At 60.2% G+C, this 23257-nt stretch overlaps 1 protein-coding gene across 1 annotated transcript; it reads left to right on the forward strand.

The window, feature by feature from the left end:
- The first annotated feature begins 16368 nt into the window (after positions 1–16368).
- Positions 16369–20557, forward strand: MIURF (mitochondrial elongation factor 1 upstream open reading frame). The gene is made up of 2 exons (XM_070052954.1): positions 16369–16654; positions 20286–20557. The coding sequence occupies exon 1, from the start codon at positions 16369–16371 to the stop codon at positions 16579–16581; it is 213 nt and encodes a 70-aa protein (XP_069909055.1). The 3' UTR covers positions 16582–16654; positions 20286–20557.
- The last annotated feature ends 2700 nt before the right edge of the window (positions 20558–23257 follow it).

A 23257-nucleotide genomic window follows, 5' to 3' on the forward strand; every position in this document is an offset into this window, starting at 1 on the left:
TGCGGGGTGTGGCTGGTTTGTGGGTACCCCCAGGGCAGGGAGAGGAAGGCACCGGGCTGGCAGCACTCCCCTCCCGAGGTCACAGGGGATCTGGTCCCACTGCAGAGATTCTCCCACCCAGACACCCTCCCTGCCTCTGCCGGGAGTCCTGGTGCCTCGGCCAAGGCCACACAGAGCTGGGGGCAGAGCAGGAGGACGGCTTCTCTCCAGGAGCAGACGCTTCTTTCCCCTGGAGTTGACCTTGGACTTATGCTGTGATCGCATCTGGGTTGGGCAGACAGAGATACTGTCTAGGGGTGTCCTAGGGAGGGTCACACCAGGGTGGGCCCCCCAGTGGGGTGGCTGTGCAACCCCCGTGTTACACAGAGAGGCTGAGGCCGAGACAGGAGCAGGTGATGGCCTCTCAGGCACACTCACACAGGACCAAGCCTGGGTGCACCTGCTGCCATAGGGGGTTGAAGTCCCTGGGATCGAGTGGAGAAGATGCAGACACCTGTTCTGGCCAGAGGGGGGCGCTGGTGTTCTGACCCTGAAAGGCCAGCATCCCTGGAGTTGGCCAGAAGCCACTTCCCGAGGTCACGAGCACCCGTGGATCTCTGGGTAAAGCTCAAGGGATGAAAAGAACCTGCCAGGGCCCCTGGCATCCTTGGCCCCCACCTGCTGTTCCAGTGAATTCCTAGAGACTGCATTATACCAGGAAGCCAATTCCTCCAGGTCCAAAGTGTTTTACAAAAGTTGCCAATTGTCTATGGCTCCAAAACAAAGTGCCCGGAAGTAGCCAATCCAAATGGCAGTTTATCTGCCCACAGCTCTGCCTCTTGGCCTGGGGCTCTGCTGAGCAGTCTGCCCAGCAGCAGGTGGACAGCTGCTACAGAGACACGCACTTGCGTGGGCCCCACCTGATTACCAGCTAGATGACACCAGAAGGGACGCCACCAGCCGAACAAGGCAGCGATCACCGCCGGTTAGGGGGGTGACAGGCCCCCCGACCTCGCCGACCTCGCAGCACCACCTAGAGGAGGCTGGGGGAGGACCCCACCCGCCCTCGTAGGGCTGCTGCCCCGGATGCATCGCCTCCGAGCCTCACGCAATCCCACATTGACAGGAAACCTGCAAAAAGCCGGCTTCACTCCTCTGGACCTCGCGTTTCCCGGCGCCCTCCTGTGGCATTTGCAGAAAAAGCCCCGCTCAGCCACAGGGCTCGGAGCACGTAGAGACGCCTGGGCCGCCAGAGCTTCGAGGGACGGAACCCCCAGCAGCAACACCATGCCTGCAGCTGTGCCTCTGCGGTGTGACCGATGTGTGTGTTCCCAGCCAAGACCAAAGGGACCGCCAGGCGCAGCCCGGACGTCCACCCAGGCTCAGGATGACCCTCGCTTTTAACCGCTGAGCTATAGGCTAGTTTGTTTCACAACATAATCGTGGCCTTTGATGATGGACACAGTTTGCATCTAGTGACAGAAAAGTCCACACAAACCAGAGAGGTGGGGAAGGAACACCCTGGCTTGCTGACAGGAAAGGTCGGGTGACGACTGGCGCCTTGTCACCCAGCTCTCTGAGCTCAGTTTCTCTTCCCAGCTTGTGTTGTCCCTACTCTCAGATGGGTTTACACCTCGTGCCTGCAGGGTGGCTGCCACAGCTCCAGGCTTCACACCACCTTTTTAGCTTTGTTCTTAGCACAGAACAAAAAGAGCTCCTCTCCCTGAGCCCCAGGGTCTGGATCACCCCGACTTGAAGGTGTTCGTGTGAGCTTCCTTGAAGGGCTCAGTGGGACTGGGGCAGGGGAGTCCGGATGGGGTCTGACATGCTTAAAGCAATCAGAGCTCCGTCTACACTGGCTGAGAAGGAGGGAGGTGGTTCCCCCTCTCCCACAGTTTGGCTCACCCTCAGCTGTCTCGGCAGGCACCTGCTCAGCCACCAGTCCGGCCTTTGGTCGGCTCCCTCTATGGGTTGCTCCCCTGCACATGGGCCACACCTACAAGGGCAACTGTGAAGATGCTCACAGCCCGGCACAGAGCCCGGTGCAGGGTGAGATCTCATGGCAGGTGAGTGACAGGCGTCATGATCCCATCCTCACTGCCGTCCACTTCCGAGTGACCCCCCTGTCTCACGGCTCCCCTACCCACCTCCTTTCTCTGAGTGCCCTTGTAAGAAGGGGGCTCCCCAGGGCCTGGTCCCTGGCCTGGTACTCTGCCTACACTTCACAACACTGGCCAAGGTGCTGTTGGCACAATCTCTCCAGGGAGTCCTCTAAGGGAGCACCTAGCCATGGGTCCGGCTGCCTGCGGGAAAAGCCCCAAGATGTCAAGGTCACATCGGACTGAGTGGAGCTCAGCTTCTCCTCCCTCCATGCCGCTCGTGCACCCACTCGCAGCAGCTGGGGAAATCCCAGGGAGTCACCCTGGCTTGCTCGCCCATAGCAGCCGCCATTCCCTGCCTGCCTCCTGGGTGCTGGGGACTGTTAACGACACGGGAACCTGGGCTTCCAGCCCCGGAGTCCACGTGCTGGTCATGTGACCTTGCGTGGGTTCCGTGGACCCAAGTCTTCACTTGAGTGTCTGAGTGGGGAGTGATGGAGTACTGCTGCTGCGGGTGTTGAATGATGCGTGGGAAGCAGATGCGAAGGCACATGGGGCTTCGTGGACACTTGTAGCAGCTCTTACTCCAATCATTTTGATTTTAACTGAGAACAAGTTTTGCAGTTAATTCTCATACTACAACTCTCTGAGGACAGAGGTCCTGCATGGGAAGTAAGTGCACAGTGACTCCTGTTGCTAATTTAACAATTAACACTCTTATGTGTGATATCAGTGACCACCCGAGGCTCTTGATGTGAGCTGTCAAGGCTATGGAAGCCTTTTGAGGGCACAAAATCCATATTTAGACAGAGCCATAAGCAAAGTGGAAGTTCTCTCCTCCCTTCAGAGAAAAGTACCTCCTTCTTTGATGGCCCCTTCTTTCCACTGGGGTTGCACTCAGAGATCCTTCCTGTAGGACACTTTTTTGCCACAGTGTCTTGGCTTTCCAGGCCTGAAATGCTCTCACAGGCTTTTCAGCCAGACCAGGGTGCCTTAAGGGCTGATTCTGAGGTCAGAGTGCTACTTAAAGCAATTGTCATGCTATGAGTCTACTGTGTGGACTGCTTCCCATGTTGGAACATTCTCTCCTTTTTAATTCAATTAGTGTTACCAGACACTTGATCTTATTTATATGATCCCTTTAACACTTAATCCTAACTATATGTTCACCCTAACCATTAGTATGATCCCTTTAACACTTAAGATAGTATTTTTACCACCCAGCTTAGTGGGATTTGGGGTCCCATGCAAGTTTTTAAACTCTACCCTTAGAGGTAAGTCTGTAAGAATGTATGCAGGGCCGGCGCCGCAGCTCACTAGGCTAATCCTCTGCCTTGCGGCGCCAGCACACCGGGTTCTAGTCCCGGTCGGGGTGCTGGATTCTATTCCGGTTACCCCTCTTCCAGGCCAGCTCTCTGCTGTGGCCAGGGAGTGCAGTGGAGGATGGCCCAAGTACTTGAGCCCTGCACCCCGTGGGAGACCAGGAGAAGCACCTGGCTCCTGCCATCGGATCAGCGCAGTGCCCCGGCCGCGGCGGCCATTGGAGGGTGAACCAACGGCAAAGGAAGACTTTTCTCTCTGTCCCTCTCTCTCTCACTGTCCACTCTGCCTGTCAAAAAAAAAAAAAAAAAAAAAAAAAAAGAATGTATGCAGAACTATGCAGATCTACAGTTACAACCTCCTCCTCCCTCTCTTATTCCCACTCTTATTTTTTACTGATATCTATTTTCAATTGCCTTTATACACGCATGATTAACTCTATGTTAAGAGTTCATCAAATATCTCTTGGCTCTGCTCTCCTCTCCTCTCGTCTCTCTTCTCTCTGCTCTCTCTTCTCTTCTTGCTCTCTCTTGCCCACTCTCTCTAGCCTCCTCTTCTCCTCTCTCACTCCCCTCTCTCCTCTCCTCTCTCCTCTTTCTCTCTTACTCTCCTTTTCCCTCTTTGCCCCTTCCCTCCAGTCTGCTGGGTTTTCCCCAATAAACCCTTTCCCTTAAAAAAAAAAAAAGAGTTCATCAAATAGTATGAAGAAGAAACAAAGAAAACGAGACTGTTCCTCGACAGTCAAGACCAGGGCTGTTCAGTCATTGCTTCTCAAAGTGTCAATTTCACTTCTAGATTTCCTTTTAGGTGCTCTAGTAGTTATCACAGATCAGGGAGAACATATGGTGTTTGTCCCTTTGGGACTGGCTTATTTCACTAAGTATGATGTTTTCCAGATTCATCCATTTTGTCCCAAATGACTGGCTTTCATTTTTTTTTTTTTACTGGTGTGTAGTATTTCCATAGAGTGCATATCCCATAATTTCTTTATCCAGCCTTCAGCTGATGGCTGTTTAGGTTGATTCCATGTCTTAGCTACTGTGAATTGAGCTGCATCCAATAATTTTTTTATTATTTTTTATTTTTTTATTTTTTGACAGGCAGAGTGGACAGTGAGAGAGAGAGGGACAGAGAGAAAGGTCTTCCTTTGCCGTTGGTTCACCCCACAATGGCCGTCGCAGCCAGCGTGCTGCGGCCAGTGCACCGCGCTGATCCGATGGCAGGAGCTAGGTGCTTCTCCTGGTCTCCCATGGGGTGCAGGACCCAAGGACTTGGGCCATCCTCCACTGCACTCCCTGGCCACAGCATAGAGCTGGCCTGGAAGAGGGGCAACCGGAATAGAATCCGGCGCCCCGACCGGTACTAGAAACCGGTGTGCCGGCGCCGCAGGCGGAGGATTAGCCTAGTGAGCCGCAGCCCGTGGTGCTGGCTCCAATAATTTCTTAATCATAGATTTAGGTGGGAATGATGCACACGCACCACACACACACACACACACACACACGCGCGCGCGGCTCCAGAGGTAACCCAGAATGGCTGAGCCAATTGGCCCCTCCTACTGCACGGTCAGGGTGATTGCTCTTGGGACAAGTGACCCAGGTCAGGCTAGTTACGCAGGCGAAAGTGCTGGAAGCTTCTGGAAAGAAGTTCTCTTCTAGAATGAAGGGGAACTGTTGCTGGTGCAGCCTCAGCCCAGCTCCACCGGGGGGGGGGGGGGTGCTTTCCAGGAGGCCGTCCCTGCTTCCTGCGGGAGGCGCTTCGGCTCGGTTCACTGCTGCTCGCAGCCCCGGCGTTCTAACTCAGCTAATGACAGCGTTCCTCGGTGAGCTTGGGCATGCTGCCATCTTGCATCTAACTCACGCTCCCTCTTAAAGCTCCACGCAGGTGGGAGGTTCCCAGGGGGCCTTGCTGGAGGTGTCTCCGCACCCACCCCGCCACACCTGGGCTGGCCAACACCTCCAGCCCCGACCTGCATTCCACACCATCTTCTAACTGCCCGCTTTTGTCTTTGTCTCCCACACACTGAGCAAACAGTTCCTGGTACAACGTAGTAGCTATTTGTGGGATGCAGGGCTAAACCAGGGAACCCTGCTAATAAGTGGAGGGGCTAGGACTTGAACCAAGGGCTGGCTCCAAGGCGATGCAATAGCCCTGCCTCTGCCTCTGGGAGGCCTGGATCTGTGGTCCGCACCGCCTGCCCGCACAGACCACCGCCTGCCCGCACAGACCACCACCTGTCCGCACAGACCACCGCCTGCCCACACAGACCACCGCCTGTCTGCACAGACCACCGCCTGCCCGCACAGACCACCACCTGCCCGCACAGACCACCGCCTGCCCGCACAGACCACCGCCTGTCCACACAGACCACCGCCTGCCTGCACAGACCACCGCCTGTCTGCACAGACCACCACCTGTCTACACAGACCACCGCCTGTCCACACAGACCACCGCCTGCCCGCACAGACCACCGCCTGTCTGCACAGACCACCACCTGTCCGCACAGACCACCGCCTGTCCACACAGACCACCGCCTGCCCGCACAGACCACCGCCTGTCTGCACAGACCACCACCTGTCTACACAGACCACCGCCTGTCCACACAGACCACCGCCTGCCCGCACAGACCACCGCCAGCCCGCACAGACCACCGCCTGCCCGCACAGACCACCACCTGTCTACACAGACCACCGCCTGCCCGCACAGACCACCACCTGTCTGCACAGACCACCGCCTGCCCGCCTGCAACAGCAGGGAATCCATGGCCCAACCACCCCCTCTGCAAGGCCTGGCCCCAGGCAGGGCCGCCTGCCTGTTACTGGTCCAACCTGTTGTGGCCATTTAGGGAGTGAACCGACGGATGGGAGATCCCTCTCATCTCTCTCTCTCTCTTTCTCTCTAATTCTGCTTCAGTAAATAAATGTTTAAAACAATCACAACGACACCCTGTCCTTTGAGACTCCTCACTCCTATTTGGTTTCACCCCAAGGCCTGGGGCGCAGGCTGGGGGTGGGAGGAAGACGCCACCACACTCCCCCGCCCTGCAGGTCTCAGCCAACTCCTACTGTAACCGTCCAGTTTACTCCAGCGGCTTCTAGACGGCTCCAAAGAGGGCGCTCCATTCTGCGACGCTCTTAAAGCAACCTGGGAGCAGGCCGGGGTTTCTGGGCCCTGGCACGGCCGGCGGGGCCAGGTCACTCTGTGGGGACCCTCCCGTGCATCCTAGCTGGAGCAGAGCCCACAGCAGCCCTGGCCTCTGCCCACGGGATGCCAGGAGCCCCCCACCCCGGGACTGTACAGGTGTTGCTAATGTCCTCCAGGTGCAGCGTCCCCCAGGTGAGGCGCACTGGCGTGGGGGGGCCTGCAGTCGCTGGGCAGCCGGCGTGCAGGTGCCGGCCTGTGCTTCCCACACCTCGCTCAGTCCTAGGCAGCGGCTGCCGGCGGTCCCCGGAGCGTCAGCTTTTCACTTACGGAGCGGAGCGGTACCCAGGGACCTGGGGGTGCGGCTCCTTCATGGTCCAGCCTGCGAGACAGGAAGTGGGGGATCCAGCGTCAACTGCACAAGCCGCACAGCTCCTCACTGGGGTTGGGGCCCTTCTCGTTGGGCAGCACTGCCTCCTAGTGGCCAGCGAGGCACCTGCCCCTGGCTTGCTCTTCTCTTCTACCTTGAGGAGGCATAAGCTCTCGGGCACAGCCCAAGGTGGAAAAGCAAATACACACGAGAATTATGGGACATTATAAAGATGAAATAAAACCACGCCTAGGAAATAGCACTAATTGAAGAAGCTAGAAGAAAGGGGTCTGTCCTCCTCATCGTTTTAATTTCTAAGAAAGATTTATTTATTTCTTTGAAAGGCAGAGTTAGAGGGAGAAACAGCAAGATCTCCCATCTGCCAGTTCACGCCCCAAATGGCCAGGCAGGAACCAGATGCTGGAACGCCACCCAGGTCTCCACATGGGTCCAGGGGCCTAAAGACTTGGGCCTTCATCCTCCACTGCTTTTCCAAGTGCATTAGTGGGGAGCTGGATCAGAAGCGAGGCAGCCGGGACTCAAACCGGTGCCCACACGGATGCCAGCGTCCCAGGCAGTGCCTTTACCGGCTGTGCCACGATGTGGGTCCCTCCTCTCCCTTTTTATAGATAAGAAAATGAAGCTTGCAGAACTGGCTGGAGTGGCTGAACTCTGAGCACAGATGCTAAGTCAGGCACAGGACTCGGCCCTCCACAGCGGGCTGGCTGTGCCTTCCACAACTCGGGGTACCCAGCATTCTGCCATGGTCCCCAGTCTCACTGAACCCTCTCAGAGCTGTGCACCTGCGCCACCCCCCAGCAGTCCGTCTCTTCAACCTGTGTTACTACTAGTAGTAGGCCATGTGGCTGACTGTCCCCCCTGCTGTCCCCAGCCAGGCCCCAAGGACCCCCGCACGCTGGTGGACCCCGGGCAGCCACCCCCCTCACTCAGGGTTGGCCTCACTGAGGACAGAGGCCAGCAGCACCCCTTATTTGAAAGTAACTCTTTCAAATAAATAAATAAATCTTAGAAACAAACAAGGGGTGGGCGCTGTGGCACAGTAGGCTAATCCTCTGCCTGAAGCGCTGGCATCCCATGTGGGCACCAGTTCGAGTCCCAGCTGCTCCTCTTCCAATCCAGCTCTCTGCTATGCCTTGGGAAAGCAGTGGAAGATGGCCCAAGTCCTTGGGCCCCTGCACCCACTTGGGAGACCTGGAAGAAGCTCCTGGCTCCTGGCTTCAGATCGACTCAGCTCTGGCCGTTACGGCTATTTGGGGAGTGAACCAGTGGATGGAAGACCTTTCTCTCTGTCTCTGCCTCTCACTATCTGTAACTCTACCTCTCAAATAAATACATAAATAAAATCTTTAAAAGCAAACAAACACGTGCACTCATCTACAGAAGAATTGCCCTAACGTACTGTCAGGATCTCCCCCTTCGGGAACTGGCTAGGTTACCGCGAAGGAAGAGTCGAGGAGACTGAGGAAGGTCAAGCTAAACACACTTTATTGATACTCTAGGCAACTAGGAGGAGAGATCGCTCAAGCCTACTCCTGCCGGCACTAGGCACTACGGACCAGGAGCTTCTCCCCGCGGGCACTAGGCACTACGGACCAGGAGCTTCTCCCCTTCTCCCCGCGGGCACTAGGCACTACGGACCAGGAGCTTCTCCCCGCGGGCACTAGGCACTACGGACCAGGAGCTTCTCCCCTTCTCCCCGCGGGCACTAGGCACTACGGACCAGGAGCTTCTCCCCGCCGGCACTAGGCACTACGGACCGGGGAGAGAGGCCGAGCAACCTCTGGTTTACAGCTCTGAGGGTCCCCTTATATACAGTTTCTAGAGGCTAGCCCCGCCCACATTCTGACCCCCCAGGGTCCCGTCGTCATGGCAACGACAGTTTGTGGTTAAGCCGTCTAGTTAGGCCCTCCGTTTTCAAATCTTACCAGATAGGGTGGCTACTACTCTGCTTTTCCTTCAAGCTGCAGGTGACTGTCACTGCCCAGTTACTTTCTTTCAAAGAGCGCTACAGTTACTTTGTTTCAAACGGCGCTACAATTACTTTCTCCATGAATGGTTCTCTAACAGGTACAATCTCAGCAGAGTGACACACAGCCTTCCACTGCGACAGGATCGGTGTCTCCTGGGCGTGGGGCCCTTGTGCAGTGTGCAGTGTGAACAACCACATCCAGTCTCCCTGACAACAGACTGCAGGTGGGAGACTCACAAACCCCCAATGTTAAAACAGCCTACGGCTCCCCCTCTCCGCGGTGCCAAGCTCTCCGGTATGACTTCCAGAGTCTCGGCTCCCCACGCCGTCATGCTGCCTCGTCCCATCCCCTTGGACTGGAGAAGTCAGGTGACTCAAAGGCAGCCACACTGCCCGGGGCATTGGGCACAGACGGCAAAGGCGGGCTGTGCCATTCAGAAGTAGCAGAGGAAGCTGAGTAGGGGGTGTGGCTGACAGCAGGTGCAGAGAGGAGCAGCCATGAGCCATCAGCCTCCAGTGTCTGGGTGTAGTGGGTCCTCGGGACAGACTGGATCGGAGCAGCCCGGGAGGGCTCTGACCGCTGTGCTCAGAGTGGGCCTGTCAGAGCTGCGACCCGGAGGTCAGCACAGCAGAGCTGGCCTCGAGGCTCAAATACAAGGAGGAATGTGGTGGATGCCCGGGGCATTCCGGGGCCATTTGGGGAAAAGACTGATTCCCCACCTCTCTCCCTGCACCGGAGAGAATTGCCGGTGAGTCTGCCGCAGACACGAGTCATTTCTTTGAAGCACCGTGCAGCCGGGCCTTACTGGAAGCTTCAGCGCTTTGTGGCTTACAGCTCACTCACTGTCTCTGCGGGGTGGTCAGGCGCCCGTGGTACCCTTTCCTTCCCGTGGGGCTGGCTCCTGGCACTCCACAGCATCAGGGGCCCAGCGGGTAATGCAAATGAGCCAGCACCCACAGGTGAGGCTATGGGGCGGGGGCTGAGGAGGGCTAAGGCCCATGACGGACACTCCAAGATGGAGCCCAGGGCCGCCAGGTGTTCCTGTTACGAATGGGAACCTGCGAAGCTGTCTTCAGCCATGTTCCAGGCCTGCAAAGCTCTTGGTGGAGCAGGCAGTCCAGGCTGTAGGCCTCCAGCTTGCCCCTGGAGATGGAGGCCACACTCAGCCCGACCGGAGCTACTCACCTGTGAAATGGGCACACTGCTACTCGGCGCTCAGGGACCGCGGTAGGGACCAATGGTTTGAAGGAGGTAAAGAGAAACCAATTACCACGCACCGAGGAACTGCTCTAGGGGGCCGGCTACTGCCCTCGACCTCCCCAGCATTTTCCCAAGTCCTGAGCCCACCCCTCCAGCAGCCTCTGGCCCCTGGTTCTTGCTGCGTGGCTGTGGAACGGTGTGCAGCAAACAAGCCGACCGTCCCTCTTCCCTCTTCCCCGCTGCCTGGCACAGGGACTTCCCGGGCAGGTGGGGCTCCTCTCCCCTCAGGGAGCCCTGGTGAGTGCAGGATTCACGACCTTGGATGACAGTAGGAGGGGGTGGAGCTCTCTGTGACTGGTGAGCCAACTCCACGGCTACTCCACCAGCCTGGGCCGGCTCCTGGGGGAGGGGAGTGGCGGAGGGCTGGACTGAGCTTCCTGTCTTGTCATCCAGCAGCAATTTTCACACCACACAGGGCAGCAGTATTCACCGAGGTCTCAAATTTATAGGGCATCCTACTGGGCAAAGTAAAAGGAACGAGATGGGGGCAGCGACTTTGCTGCTCCCCATGCGGGCGGGGGGCACCTGGCCTACTCTGCCCTCCCTGACAGCACTCAGCGGATGGTCTCCTCTCTGGCTTTTTCAGCTTCCCTCCCTCTGCTGGCTTCCCCTGCTCCTTGCCCCACAGAGGTGGAATAAGGACCAGCCAACCCCCAAAACAACAAAGACACAGCACACACAGTTGGCTTGGGTTCCTGCCCCCCACCTGTCCTTTTGTCTCACCCTTTCCCTCCCCAGCGAAGGCACTGTCTCCATCTACCCTCCATCCACAGTCACAGGGCAGCTCACACATGGGAAGGACCAGGTCCATGTCCAGGGCACTGGCCTCTGTGAGATGCCTGCCTTCCCTTCAGGACCCACGCCAGGATGCGAAGGCACTGTGACATCTGAAGGTTCCTTCCCAATGTCTTTGCTCAGCCTCTGAGCCCCTCCAATGGGCCACACCCTTGTCGGCTGCCTGATCTCCCCAAGACCCCAGCGGAAGTTATGATTCTCAGCGCAAGCATCCAATCTCAGCATGAGTCAAGGTCAAGGTCTGACCACTTGGATACTTCAAAGAACTCCTGGGCCGCCGGCGCCGTGGCTCACTAGGCTAATCCTCCGCCTAGCGGCGCCGGCACACCGGGTTCTAGTCCCAGTCGGGGCGCCGGATTCTGTCCCGGTTGCCCCTCTTCCAGGCCAGCCCTCTGCTGTGGCCAGGGAGTGCAGTGGAGGATGACCCAGGTGCTTGGGCCCTGCACCCCATGGGAGACCAGGAAAAGCACCTGGCTCCTGGCTCCTGCCATCGGATCAGCGCGGTGCGCCGGCCGCACGCGCTGGCCGCGGCGGCCATTGGAGAGTGAACCAACGGCAAAGGAAGACCTTTCTCTCTGTCTCTCTCTCACTGTCCACTCTGCCTGTAAAAAAAAAAAAAAAGAGAACTCCTGGGCCAGCAACACGGCTCACTAGGCTAATCCGCCTGTGGCGCTGGCACCTGGGTTCTAGTCCCAGTCAGGGCACCGGATTCTGTCCTGATTGCTCCTCTTCCAGTCCAGCTCTCTGCTGTGGCCCAGGAGTACAGTGGAGGATGGCCCAAGTGCTTGGGTCCTGCACCTGTGTGGAGACCAAGAGGAAGCACCTGGCTCCTGGCTTTGGATCACCGCACACTGGCCGCAGCAGCCATTGCGGGGTGAACCAATGGAAAAAGAAGACCTTTCTCTTCCTCTCACTGTCCACTCTGCCTTGTCAAAAAAAAGAACTCCTGGAGCTGACACTGTGGTATAGCGGGTAAAGCCGCCGCCTGCAGTACCGGGATCCCATATGGGTGCTGGTTCGAGACCCAGCTGCTTCACTCCCCATCCAGCTCTCTGCTGTGGCCTGGGAAAGCAGTAGAAGATGGCCCAAGTCCTTGGGCCCCTGCACCCACGTGGGAGACCTGGAAGAAGCTCCTGGCTCCTGGCTTCAGATTGGCGCAGCTCCGGCTGTTGCAGTCAATTGGGGAGTGAACAATGAAGATCTCTCTCTCTGACTCTCCTTCTCTGTGTAACTCTGACTTTCAACTAAATACATCTTAAAAAAAAAAAAAAAAAAAAGAACTCCCTTGTGCAGGTGTGGGCACTGAAGCCCACAGGTATTGAGAGCCTTGTTGAAGTTGCCTGGCTACTGGGTGGCAGAGCTCAAATCCACGACCGACTTCACACCAGCGGAGCAGGTGCAGGCCCCTGAAGCACACCAGCTGGCCAGCAGCTCCTCCCTGGGCACCCTCGGGCCAGGCAGCTGTAGCCAAAACCCAGGAGGCTCCCCTGTCCAGCCTTGTGCTCACCCTGGGCTCCTCGCTCCTGGATCCCGGCAGTTGGCCACGCCCCCCATTCCCCAACCAACACACACACACACTTCCGGCAGATCACAGCCGCTTCGAGTTCCTGCCACACGAGCCCTTGTCTGTGCCCTGTCCGTCTCCCCTGTGGACCCGACCTGGAGGAACTGCCACTTCTTTTCTGCTCGGCCTCCCCTGGCCCCGGGCTGTGCCGGCTGCTCAGGAAACACTGAGCAGGGGCTAACCCTGGTTAACACACTGGAAACAGCAGTGCAGGTTCTCCTGGGCATTCAGCAAGAAGGTTTTGTTCCCCTCCGCCCGCGTCCTGCCTCAGCCCCGGAGGTGGGGGGCAGACCCTTGGCCACCAGCGAGGCTGTCCAGGGCCAGATGGGAACCGCAGCGTGAGACTCCCTGAGGTCCTGGCCTGGCACTGGCCTCTTGGGTTTCCAAAGTCTGCCTGTGGGCTAATAACCGCACGTGCCCATCCCCACACGAGAAAGCAGTGCACGTATAAAGACAGGAGCCACTGCGTGCTGTGCACCGGCACCCCTGCCCTCACTCAGGTCATCTTCATCAGCGTCTCATCGCCATCTCCCCCTCATGGAGGAGGGACCCGAAGCACACAGAGCTGAAGGCATTGCCCCGGGCTCTCGTGATCCCCAAATGCCCCTCGGACGGCATAGAGCGACCACCCTGACCCAGGTGGAACAGTCCGTTTCTCCCAGGCTCTCTGAATTCAACAATTAAACGCCTGCTGTGTGCAAGTCCCTGTTCGGGGTAAACAAGTGCTCTCTCTGGTCGCGCACTCCCCCTCTGGCCACGACCAACTAGAAGAGCATGGATCAACCTCAGCCCTGCAATAGCACCCGAAAGCTCCCAGGATCCCCTGAGATGGGGCCGGTGCTGCCTGCCGCAGGTGCACTGGGGTGCCAGCCGCCTGCCTTGCCGCCCACCCTCCCAGGCATGGTTACACTGGGGATGGGCAGAGGCCCTGTGAGCCTGCAAATAAAGACCCCGAAGAACAAGAGGAGGCCAGGGTGCTGACTGGGAGGGCAGACCCTGCAACCGCTCCTTCTAAAAATACTGTGCTAGACAGCAGGAGAGGAGAGGTGGCCTTGTCTTCCAGCTGGAAATGTCACCAATTAGATTTATTTAGGTCACTAACATTTCTTTAAAAAGCAAAGTAGGGCAGCCTGAAAGAGTGGAAAGAATGCACGTTTCGGAGGAAAACGGACTTGGGGTCCGCCAGAGAGCTTCCCCACCTCCGGCTCTGCACCGTGGGGAGCCCCCTGGCCCGGTCCTGCTCGCTCTCGGCTTGCTCGTCTGTAGATCAGGACTGTGCCAGCTGCCGCACAGGGCCCCGAGATTAGACAGAATACATTTGCTAAGGACCTGGTTCAACGCCTGGTACGCAGTAGGTGCTTCACACAGGATGGTGCTGTCTCCACGCGCATGGTGGGAGGGAGGTCATTGCTGAACATTGTTTACATTTTCACTTCTTTGGTTTAACAGGCAGAGGGACAGAAAGTGGGAGAGAGAGGCAGACAGAGACGCCCCCCTGCGGGTTCGCGCCCCACAAGCCTGCAGCTGGGTCGGGAGGCAGGGACACCCACTTCTGGAGCTGTTGTCCCCCAACGTCCAGTCCTCGACAGAACAAGCCACGGTCTAAAGACAGGGGCAAGAGAGCCGCCGGTGGGTGAGGGGGGCGGCAGGCGGCGGCGTCCCCTCAGCCAGGGGTCTGGGGCTCTTAGGGACCACAGAGGGAGGCCTTGGAGCCGAGGACCTGGCTGACATCAGGGCAGAGGCAGCTGCTGCGACAGCTTCAGCCCACGTCGGCTTCAGCACCCCCAGCCACCCGGACCCCTGTGCTCAGCCCTCCAGCGGCTCCTCCCACACTGGGCCTCCCTGACGCCCAGAGGCCTCTTCCCCCAGCTCCCGCTCAGGGTCCGGAAGCACTGGCTTTGGTCCTGTAGAGCCCCCAGCGGGCGTCGGCCTGCTGCCCCTTCCCAGGAATGTCCCCACCCCCGCCCCGGGGCCTTGTCCCACAGCCAGACCCACCCTCCTGCACCCTGCCGCCAGCCACCACGTGGCTCGCCCCCAAGTCTAGGCCCGCTCCCAGGGGCCTCCGCCGCCATTCGTTGAGAAGGGAAGCCGTTCGCGGAAGCCCTCGCAGCGGCCCGGGGCTGAGAAAGGGCGCAGCGGTCGCGAGGCGGTGGGGCTGGGGGCCAGCGCGGCCTGACCCCCGCAGCCCCAAGCGAGCCAGGCGCCGTGGAGTCGGGGCGCGTGGGGCTGGCAGGTTTCCCGGGGACACGGCCCGGTCCTCGAATCTACTAATGCAGACAGATGGGTACCCAAACGGCGCCCACACAGCGCCTGCGGGAACCGCCGCCAGCAGGTGCACGCGTACATGCGGGGTCCAAAGTGAGGACGGCGCTGGACAGCGCGAGTGGAGCGGGCAGCGGCGCTGCACCTGGACGGAAGGGTGCGTGGGGGTTGTCCACGAGCCGAGGGGCCTAGCGGGCGGAAAAAACACGGAGGGGGAAACACATCCAAGACGCACATCTGCAAGAACGCGATGTTGGTGTTGGCAACCCGCGGCCAGCAGGCCGCGCAGGGCCGGACACGGGGCCGACGGCAGCAAGAGGCCCGCTGGGGCCCCCAACCCGGCGCCCACGACCCGACCCCCGCGCGGCCGCAGCCCGGGAGGCGGGGCCCAGGCGCCCTAGGCAGGGCTGGCCCTCGGTGACGTCACAGACGGAGGCTGGCTGGGGGCGGGGCCCCGCGAGAAGGCGGGGCCTCCCTGGAAGGGAGGGCGCCGAGGGGAGACCGGAAGTCTCTCCGCCTCCGCCCGCCTCCGTGCTCCCTTTCAGTCCCGCCCTCAAGGTCGTGTCCCGGAAGTAAAGGGGCCATATTGATGGGTGACCCGGAGAGAGGCGCCGGGCGAGAGGCGAGTGCCGAGGAGTGGTAGCGCGCGGCCCGCGGGTGAGTGAGGGGAGACTGAGGGCTGGCGGCGGCCGGGCGGCCGGGCACTTCCCGCGCGTGCCCGCCAGGCCCGGCCGGTGGCTCGCCTCGGACGGGGCCCAGGCCCCTGCCTGCTGCCGGGGGTCTCGCCCGGCCCGCCCTGGACTTTCACCCTGGGAGGCCCCGCCGCGGCCCCGCCCCGGCCCCGCCGCCTCGGACTCCTCCGGGGCCCCGAGCCGGCCCGCCCCGTCTCGGGGACTTCGCGTCCAGGCTGGGCCCGGCTCCGGCCGAGCGACCTTGTCGTCGCAGGCCGCGTGTGACAGGCGCTTTCTGGCTGATCGAGCACGTCTGTGGATTTTCTGTACCCCCCCCCCCCCCGGCGACGGGGACGTGCTCCGGCTCACGTAGGAAGTTCGCCAGCCCGAGGGCTAGCGGGCAGCCGGCTTCGGGCCCACAGCCAGGGAGCTCCCTGCCCAGTGCCGTTTCTCGTGCGTGGAGGGTGTCTGAGCCCGTGGTGTGCGCCGGGCGCCCGATGGGACCGGCGGGGGAGCGCCCGCACAGGGGCGGGCGGCCCTCCGCATTACAGGTGTGCACCTGCGAGTTGGCCAGGTCGCTTCCTTCCCGGGGGCCGGTGTGAGGACACGGGTTGTGGATGGGGTAGAGGAGCTGTCGCGCGGGCACCCGTGGTAGCACGCACCGCTGTGTAAGATGTGCTGGAGGCAGGCGGTGCTCCGGCCGCTGGCCGGGACCTGGGGCGAGCGCAGAGAGGCAGGGGGTGGCGCTCGCGGCGGGCTGGCGGGAGGCTAGGTTGTGTAGCCTTGGGAGGCCGACCCAGGGTGCAGAACCCCTCGCCCTGGAAGGCTGCAGCTCCTCGTGCCCGGAGCTGTGACTCCAGGCGTCCGTGTGTTTGCCTTCGTTTGCAGCGTGACGCCCAGTCCCTGCCAGTCCCCCATGGCCCCGTGGAGCCGGAAGGCCGTGCTGAGTCTGTATCGGGCGCTGCTGCGCCGGGGCCGGGAGCTGCGCTACACCGACCGGGACTTCTACCTGGCCGCCATCCGCCGAGAGTTCCGGAAGAATCAGAAGCTAGCGGACCCCGAGGCCCGAGAGAGGCAGCTGCAGAAAGGCCTGGTGTTCCTGCACAGCGGGCTGGGGGGGCTCCTCTAGGGGCCTCTCCTGCCTCCCGTCAGGACAGGGCAGCCTGCTCTCCGCCGCGGACACATGCGCTAAGGAGCCCCAGGTGCGTAGGCCCCTTGCCTCAGGGCCAGAAAGGGGGACCCGTCCTTTTAACGACCAGGGTGCTTGCTTGGGTCCCTGGAAACATGTGGGGTTCCAGACGCGTTGACTGCAGTGGGTCGGTTCTCTCACGGAGAAGATCAGACCCTGCGTTTGAATCCCACCGGGACAGAGCTGCTGTCAGCGTTCATGTCACAGAACGGCCTACGCATGCGTGTTAGAAAAGACGTTGGTTGAAGGCCGGTTCATCCGGAGTGCATGCAGCCTTGCTGGGCTGCTCGTGTTCCCGGCGCAGAGTCCGTTCGGTGCGGCACAGCCCGTGAAGCGGGCACAGGGGCAGACCTCAGCGCTGCCGCGATCCCGGCACCGTCGTGAGGGCTGGGGCTGGGGCTGGGGCATCAGCACACTGTTGGGGCCCCGTTTCCCCCTTAGGTGGAGAATGTGTACAGGCCGAGGCCCGTATCCGACGACATCGGCGCGTTCGGCGTGGTGTGGCTGTAGACAAGTGTCCCGAGTCAGAGGTGCTTCGGACCGGATTTCCGGATTATTCAGATGCGGAATCTTTGCACGTGCATAATGAGGGGCCCAGTTAAAACAGGTCCCCTGTGTTCCGTACCACACCTACGGTACCACACCTACCGTGCCTCACCTGCCGTGCGTAGCCTGGAGACAGTGCACCACGGGAGGGCAGGGCCGGGATTCTGCACTTGGGGTGTCGCGTTCTCGCTCACGCTGTGTTGATGTTGAGTTTTGGGTTTTCAGGTTAGGAATGCTCGGGCCTACAGACCTCTCCCGGCTGTTACGGGCGTTAACCGAGCGCAGCACAGCGCACTTCGGTGGTGCTTGGCGCGTGGCGTGTGAGCTCTGTTTGCGCTCCACACCACTGTCATCAGGAGGTCCGGCTGTAGCGTCAGGAGCCTTCCCGGCGGGCCTCACGTGTGGCGCTGTGGCCAGCCCTGGGGAGAGAGCCACCCACCCGGAGGAGTTGGGTGTGAGGTGCCGTAAGCTGGGGCTGGGCGCAGGGCCGTGAAGGCCGCACTCTGCCCGGGGCGGGACTCGCGGCGGCTCTCGGGAGAGGCAGTGGAGGTTTCCCTCGTGAGGAGTCGGGGCTGGGCAGGGGCCGAGTAAGTGAGTGCCTGCGTGGAAGCTGCAGACTGATGGAACGATGCTGCGTAAGGCCGGGAGCTGGCCGGGGGCTGGAGCGGCCAGAGGGATGTGGAGTTTCCCGGTAAGGCAGCTGTGGTGCTGCTACCGGGGGTCGTCACGGCTTTGGGAGCAGGGGAGTCCGTGGCCCGTGTGTGTCTTGGGCGTGCCAGGGTAGGGTGGAGAGTAAGCTGGTCAGTGGTCCAGGGCAGCCAGGCCGAGCAGATGAGGTTGGGGGGTTGGGGGGTGAGGGCGGCTGCATGTGCACTGTTGGCCGAGGCAGAACACGATGGGGGGGCTGGGCACGAGGCCTGCCAGTCAGGTAGAAGGTGCTGTTCTGGACGGGGAAAGTGGGAGGGGCTGCCTTATGTAATAACTGTTGGTTCTCAGCCCCGCCCCGGCAGTTCAGGGCCAAGGCTGGGGTGCTGCCCACGGGGCCCTGTCACCCACGAGGGGAGAAGGGAGGCACTGAGACCTTAGTGTTCTGGTCTGGGAGTTGGGCTGTGCCCTGTATCACCATCCCTCAAAAGCAGACCGGATGCCAGGGAGAGGGGTAATGGTTCGCTCCTGCAGCAGATACTGACGGCGTCAGGACGGCACCGGGAGCCTGGCAGTGAGTGAGCCAGAGGCCGCCACGAAGCTTCCGGAACAGTGGTGAGGAGCGAGGAGATGGGAGCCGAGCTGGTGTGAGCCCCCGGGACCCCCGGGCATTGGTTCTCTCCGGCAGCGTGAGTGCTGGGTTCGAATCTTGGCTGCACCACTTACTGATCCGGCGGCCTGGGGTCAGTTACTTAGCCCCTGCCCCAGTTTCTTCATCTCTGAACTGGAGAGGCTGTAACAGCTCATGGGATTGCCGAGAGGATAGGAGAGGGGAACTCACGTGTGCCGATGCCCAGCCCGTGACACACGCTGTAGGGACGGGCAGGGGGTGCTTCCTGTCCTCATCCAAAGGCTCCCGAGACACGAGACACGGCCACGAGGGGAAAACGTACCAGACGCCTCGCAAGACGGCCGCCTGGGCTGAGCCTGCGGCCTTGGGCTGGGGTCCAGGAAGCTCGGGCAGCGTGGCCCTGACGCAAGGGTAGGGTCTGCAGAATGAGTGCGCTCTGAGTGTGCTGGTTACCCCGCAGGACCCGTGTGTCCAGATGCTGTGGCTCCTCCCTGTGGTGTTTCCTCCTCCTGGGCTGGGGCAGGACCTTTTAGCAGGTGGGGCTCTCACGGCCTACACGCCAGCGGGCGCAGAGAACCTCTTTGTGGCCCGTGTTACACAGAGAGGTGGGCAGAGTTCCAGGAATACTTTCAGGCTGCACGATTGCATTTGAAAAGCCTTCTAATGTCTGACCTGCCCTGGGGAAGAGGACTCCCCTAGTTTTATTGGTGGGGGATTTACACCAGGAGGGCAGGAGAAGGTCAGAGAGAAAGAAGCCTTGCTTCTGAGCCCAAACTATCGAAGTGCGCTGGTTCCTCTCTGGGTGTGCTGGTTCCCCTCTAGGTGTGCTGGTTCCTCTCTGGGTGTGCTGGTTCCTCTAGGTGTGCTGGTTCTTCTCTAGGTGTGCTGGTTCCTCTCTAGGTGTGCTGGTTCCTCTCTAGGTGTGCTGGTTCCTCTCTGGGTGTGCTGGTTCCTCTCTAGGTGTGCTAGTTCCCCTCTAGGTGTGCAGGTTCCTCTCTGGGTGTGCTGGTTCCTCTAGGTGTGCTGGTTCTTCTCTAGGTGTGCTGGTTCCTCTCTAGGTGTGCTGGTTCCTCTCTGGGTGTGCTGGTTCCTCTAGGTGTGCTGGTTCCTCCAGGTGTGCTGGTTCCTCTCTAGGTGTGCTGGTTCCTCTCTAGGTGTGCTGGTTCCTCTCTAGGTGTGCTGGTTCCTCTCTAGGTGTGCTGGTTCCTCTCTGGGTGTGCTGGTTCCTCTAGGTGTGCTGGTTCCTCCAGGTGTGCTGGTTCCTCTCTAGGTGTGCTGGTTCCTCCAGGTGTGCTGGTTCCTCTCTAGGTGTGCTGGTTCCTCCAGGTGTGCTGGTTCCTCTCCAGGTGTGCTGGTTCCTCTCCAGGTGTGCTGGTTCCCCTCTAGGTGTGCTGGTTCCCCTCTAGGTGTGCTGGTTCCTCTCTAGGTGTGCTGGTTCCTCTAGGTGTGCTGGTTCCTCTCTAGGTATGCTCTGAGTGTGCCTGTGGCTTTCTTTAAAATAGTTGAATTTTCATAGTTTGCTGTCACTCCATGAAGCAGGGCCTCCATTGCTTATTCTTACTATAGTGAGATGAGGAGTATTTCTTTTCTTATTTTTTGTTTTTTTTTTTAAGATTTTATTTATTTATTTGACAGGTAGAATTACAGACAGTGAGAGGCAGAGAGAGAGAGAGAGAGAGAGAGGTCTTCCCGTCCATTGGTTCACTCCCCAAATGGCCATAATGGCCGGAGCTGCACCCATCTGAAGCCAGGAGCTTCTTCCGGGTCTCCCACGTGGGTGCAGGGGCACAAGGACTCAGGCCATCTTCTACTGCTTTCCCAGGTCGTAGCAGAGAGCTGGATTGGAAGAGGAGCAGCTGGAACTTGAACCGGTGCCCATGTGGGATGCCAGCACTGCAGGTGGAGGATTAACCTACTGCGCCACGGCGCTGGCCTCATCTCATTTTTTATTAACCTGCACAGGGAGTCAGGTTAAATCAAATGTTTCCAGAATGCTAGTGGAGCTCAGATTTTCCACCCCAGCCCATCCACCAGGGCAGTGTTCGCTTTTTATTTGCTTTTTTCAGCACTAGTAGGAATAAAGTCCAGCCACAGTGAGTCTGTTCAGAGCTGTGAACTTTTTCTCCCGGGCACACTAAGTAACAGTGTTGCTTCCTGAGCACCTGCGAGCAGGCCCCCCCCAGGGGGTTCCCCACTCCTCGTAGGCTGCGGGTGCCACAGGCTGGGTGCCAAGGCGGAGTAGCAACTCCCATACAGCAAGTGGAATTAAGTTGTGTGTTTTTAAAAAAGGTTACTTAGGAAACAGAGCAGCCGGCCAGCTAGTTCCATCTGCTAGTTCACTCCCTAAACACCTGGGGAGTTCACAGCTGGGTCTGGGCTGGTCAAAACCAGGAGCCAGGGCCGGCGCCGCGGCTCACTAGGCTAATCCTCCGCCTAGCGGCGCCGGCACACCGGGTTCTAGTCCCGGTTGGGGTGCCGGATTCTGTCCCGGTTGCCCCTCTTCCAGGCCAGCTCTCTGCTGTGGCCCGGGAGTGCAGTGGAGGATGGCCCAGGTGCTTGGGCCCTGCACCCCATGGGAGACAAGGAGAAGCACCTGGCTCTTGGCTCCTGCCATTGGATCAGCGCAGCGCGCCGGCCATTGGAGGGTGAACCAACGGCAAAAGGAAGACCTTTCTCTCTCTCTCTTTCTCTCTCTCTCTCTCTCTCTCTCACTGTCCACTCTGCCTGTCAAAAAAATTAAAAAAAAAAAACAAAAACCAGAAGCCAGGAACTTACGGGGTCTCCGTGTGGGTGGCAGGGACCAGCTCTGAGCCACCGCCCGCGCCTCGCCAGAGGCAGAGGCAGGCACTGAACCGGGCGCTGCAGTGTGGGACACAGGCGTTGTCGGCGACCATGACTGCTGGGCCGACGCTGATGGAGCTGGGTTTCAGCCCAGGACGGGGTCCCCGGCAGCCCTCGGCCAGGCCCCGGGCTGTGGTGGCGCGTGGTGGGGTGCAGTTGTGTTGTAATGGGATGCGCTGCTCGTCTGCCCTCTGCCCAGGGCAGCGTCAGTGCGCCGTCAAGGCCAGCTTCGGAGGCCACTGTCGCGCCGTCTTCAGAGGTGAGGTGTCACGGAGCAGCCAGGGTGGGCTGCTGACTGCTTCCGGGAGCTGACCGCTGTCCTGTGGGGGAGGTCTGAGAGACCGAATGACAGCCCTGGTTTGTGGGCACGCGCGTTCCCTCGCCACAGGCCTGGGACTGGGCCCTGCGGGGGTCCCTGTTTCCGCTTCACAGCTGGGGGTTGGGGAACCCAGCCAGGCTGTCAGAGCTCAAGGCAAGGACTCACTCCTGGGGCTTGTGGCGCTGAGCCCCATGCTCTCCTCCGCGCCCCGTCACCACCTGTTCTCCGCGGCCCTCAGTGGCCCGGGGAAGCCCCTGTGCCTTCTGCTCGGCGGGAGGAGGGCCCCCTGCCAGCTGCTTCCCGGGCGAGGGTCCCTTAGAGGGTGCTGGCACCCACAGCTTCTCCCTGTGACAACACAGCAGGACACACTGTTCTGTTTGAAGAACTGAGCCGGAGGCATTGCCGCGTGGGAAGAGCAGCGAGCCCCCTTCCTGCTTGGGCAGCCCTGCCTCCGCGGAGTTGGTACGGCCCCTCCGTCCCGGCGGCCAGCGGAGGGAGGGTGACCAGCAGCCGTGCCCGCTCTGCCCGTCTGCACAAAACTCAACTTTTCTCTCTGGCCCTGCTTGGATTTGACGTCAGAGTGTACTTGGCCACGTGATTTCTCCCAGTTGACTGGAAGGTAGAGAAAGCAAGCATAGCACTCCAAGCTTGTGAACTCTGGTTAGGGAGAAACTTGGTGGACTTGACAGTGACCCTTAGCTGAATTTCTGGAGTAGTCACAAGCACTTCTTTTTCCAGGAGGCGGGGAGACGCAGGCCCAGCAAGAGCAGGACGCAGGCAGTGCTGAGGTGTGACCCAGAGGGAGGAGGAATGTCACTTCTGGCTGATAGCAGCCCATCCGGGGCCTGAGCGTGCACCGCTTGGTCCTTTAGTCAGCCCGTGTCCAGGGCTGCAGAGGGACCAGCACTTCGAGAGCAGCATTCAGGTCGGAACCCCCGCCGGCCCTTACCTGGGCAGGCCTGGGCTCTGAGCACGGGAAGTAGGCTCCCCCGGGCTGACTCCGCGGAGCAGGGAGCAGGGAGCAGGCGTGCTGGCTGCCCCTGGACACGTGCGGGAGGCTGGTCTGGGTGTGGTGCCCCTGGACACGCGCGGGAGGCTGGTCTGGGTGTGGTGCCCCTGGACACGCGCGGGAGGCTGGTCTGGGTGTGGTGCCCGTGGACACGTGCGGGAGGCTGGTCTGGGTGTGGTGCCCCTGGACACGCGCAGGAGGCTGGTCTGGGTGTGGTGCCCATGGACACGCCCGGGAGGCTGGGCTCCGGGTGTGGTGCCCGTGTGCTCCTTCAGGTGAGGGCAGACGCGGTGGTTTCACACACGACAGCCACTGTGCTGGTTCTCAGCCGTTCCCTCCTGTTTTCCCGGCGTCAAGCACTGGGCAGGAGGGGCCCACCGGGCTCCCCGGCCCCTCTCAAGTGAGGATTCGTAGGCAGGGGCGCTGCCTGCTGTTTGCAGAGACAGAACGAGGGCTTGAGTCCGGGCGCTGGAGTGAGGAAGCAGCGTTGGGGGGGATTGCGCTATGTCCTCTTTCTGTCACCTCCCTCTGTGGGAAGTGAGCGAGGGAGCAGATGAGCCCGCCCGAGCCTTCTCTAGTGTCGCCGCAGGGACAGAGTGCGCTCTGCGAGCGAGCGGGGTCGCGG

The sequence above is a fragment of the Oryctolagus cuniculus genome, chromosome 11, assembly GCF_964237555.1.
Source record: "Oryctolagus cuniculus chromosome 11, mOryCun1.1, whole genome shotgun sequence".
NCBI lineage: Eukaryota > Metazoa > Chordata > Mammalia > Lagomorpha > Leporidae > Oryctolagus > Oryctolagus cuniculus.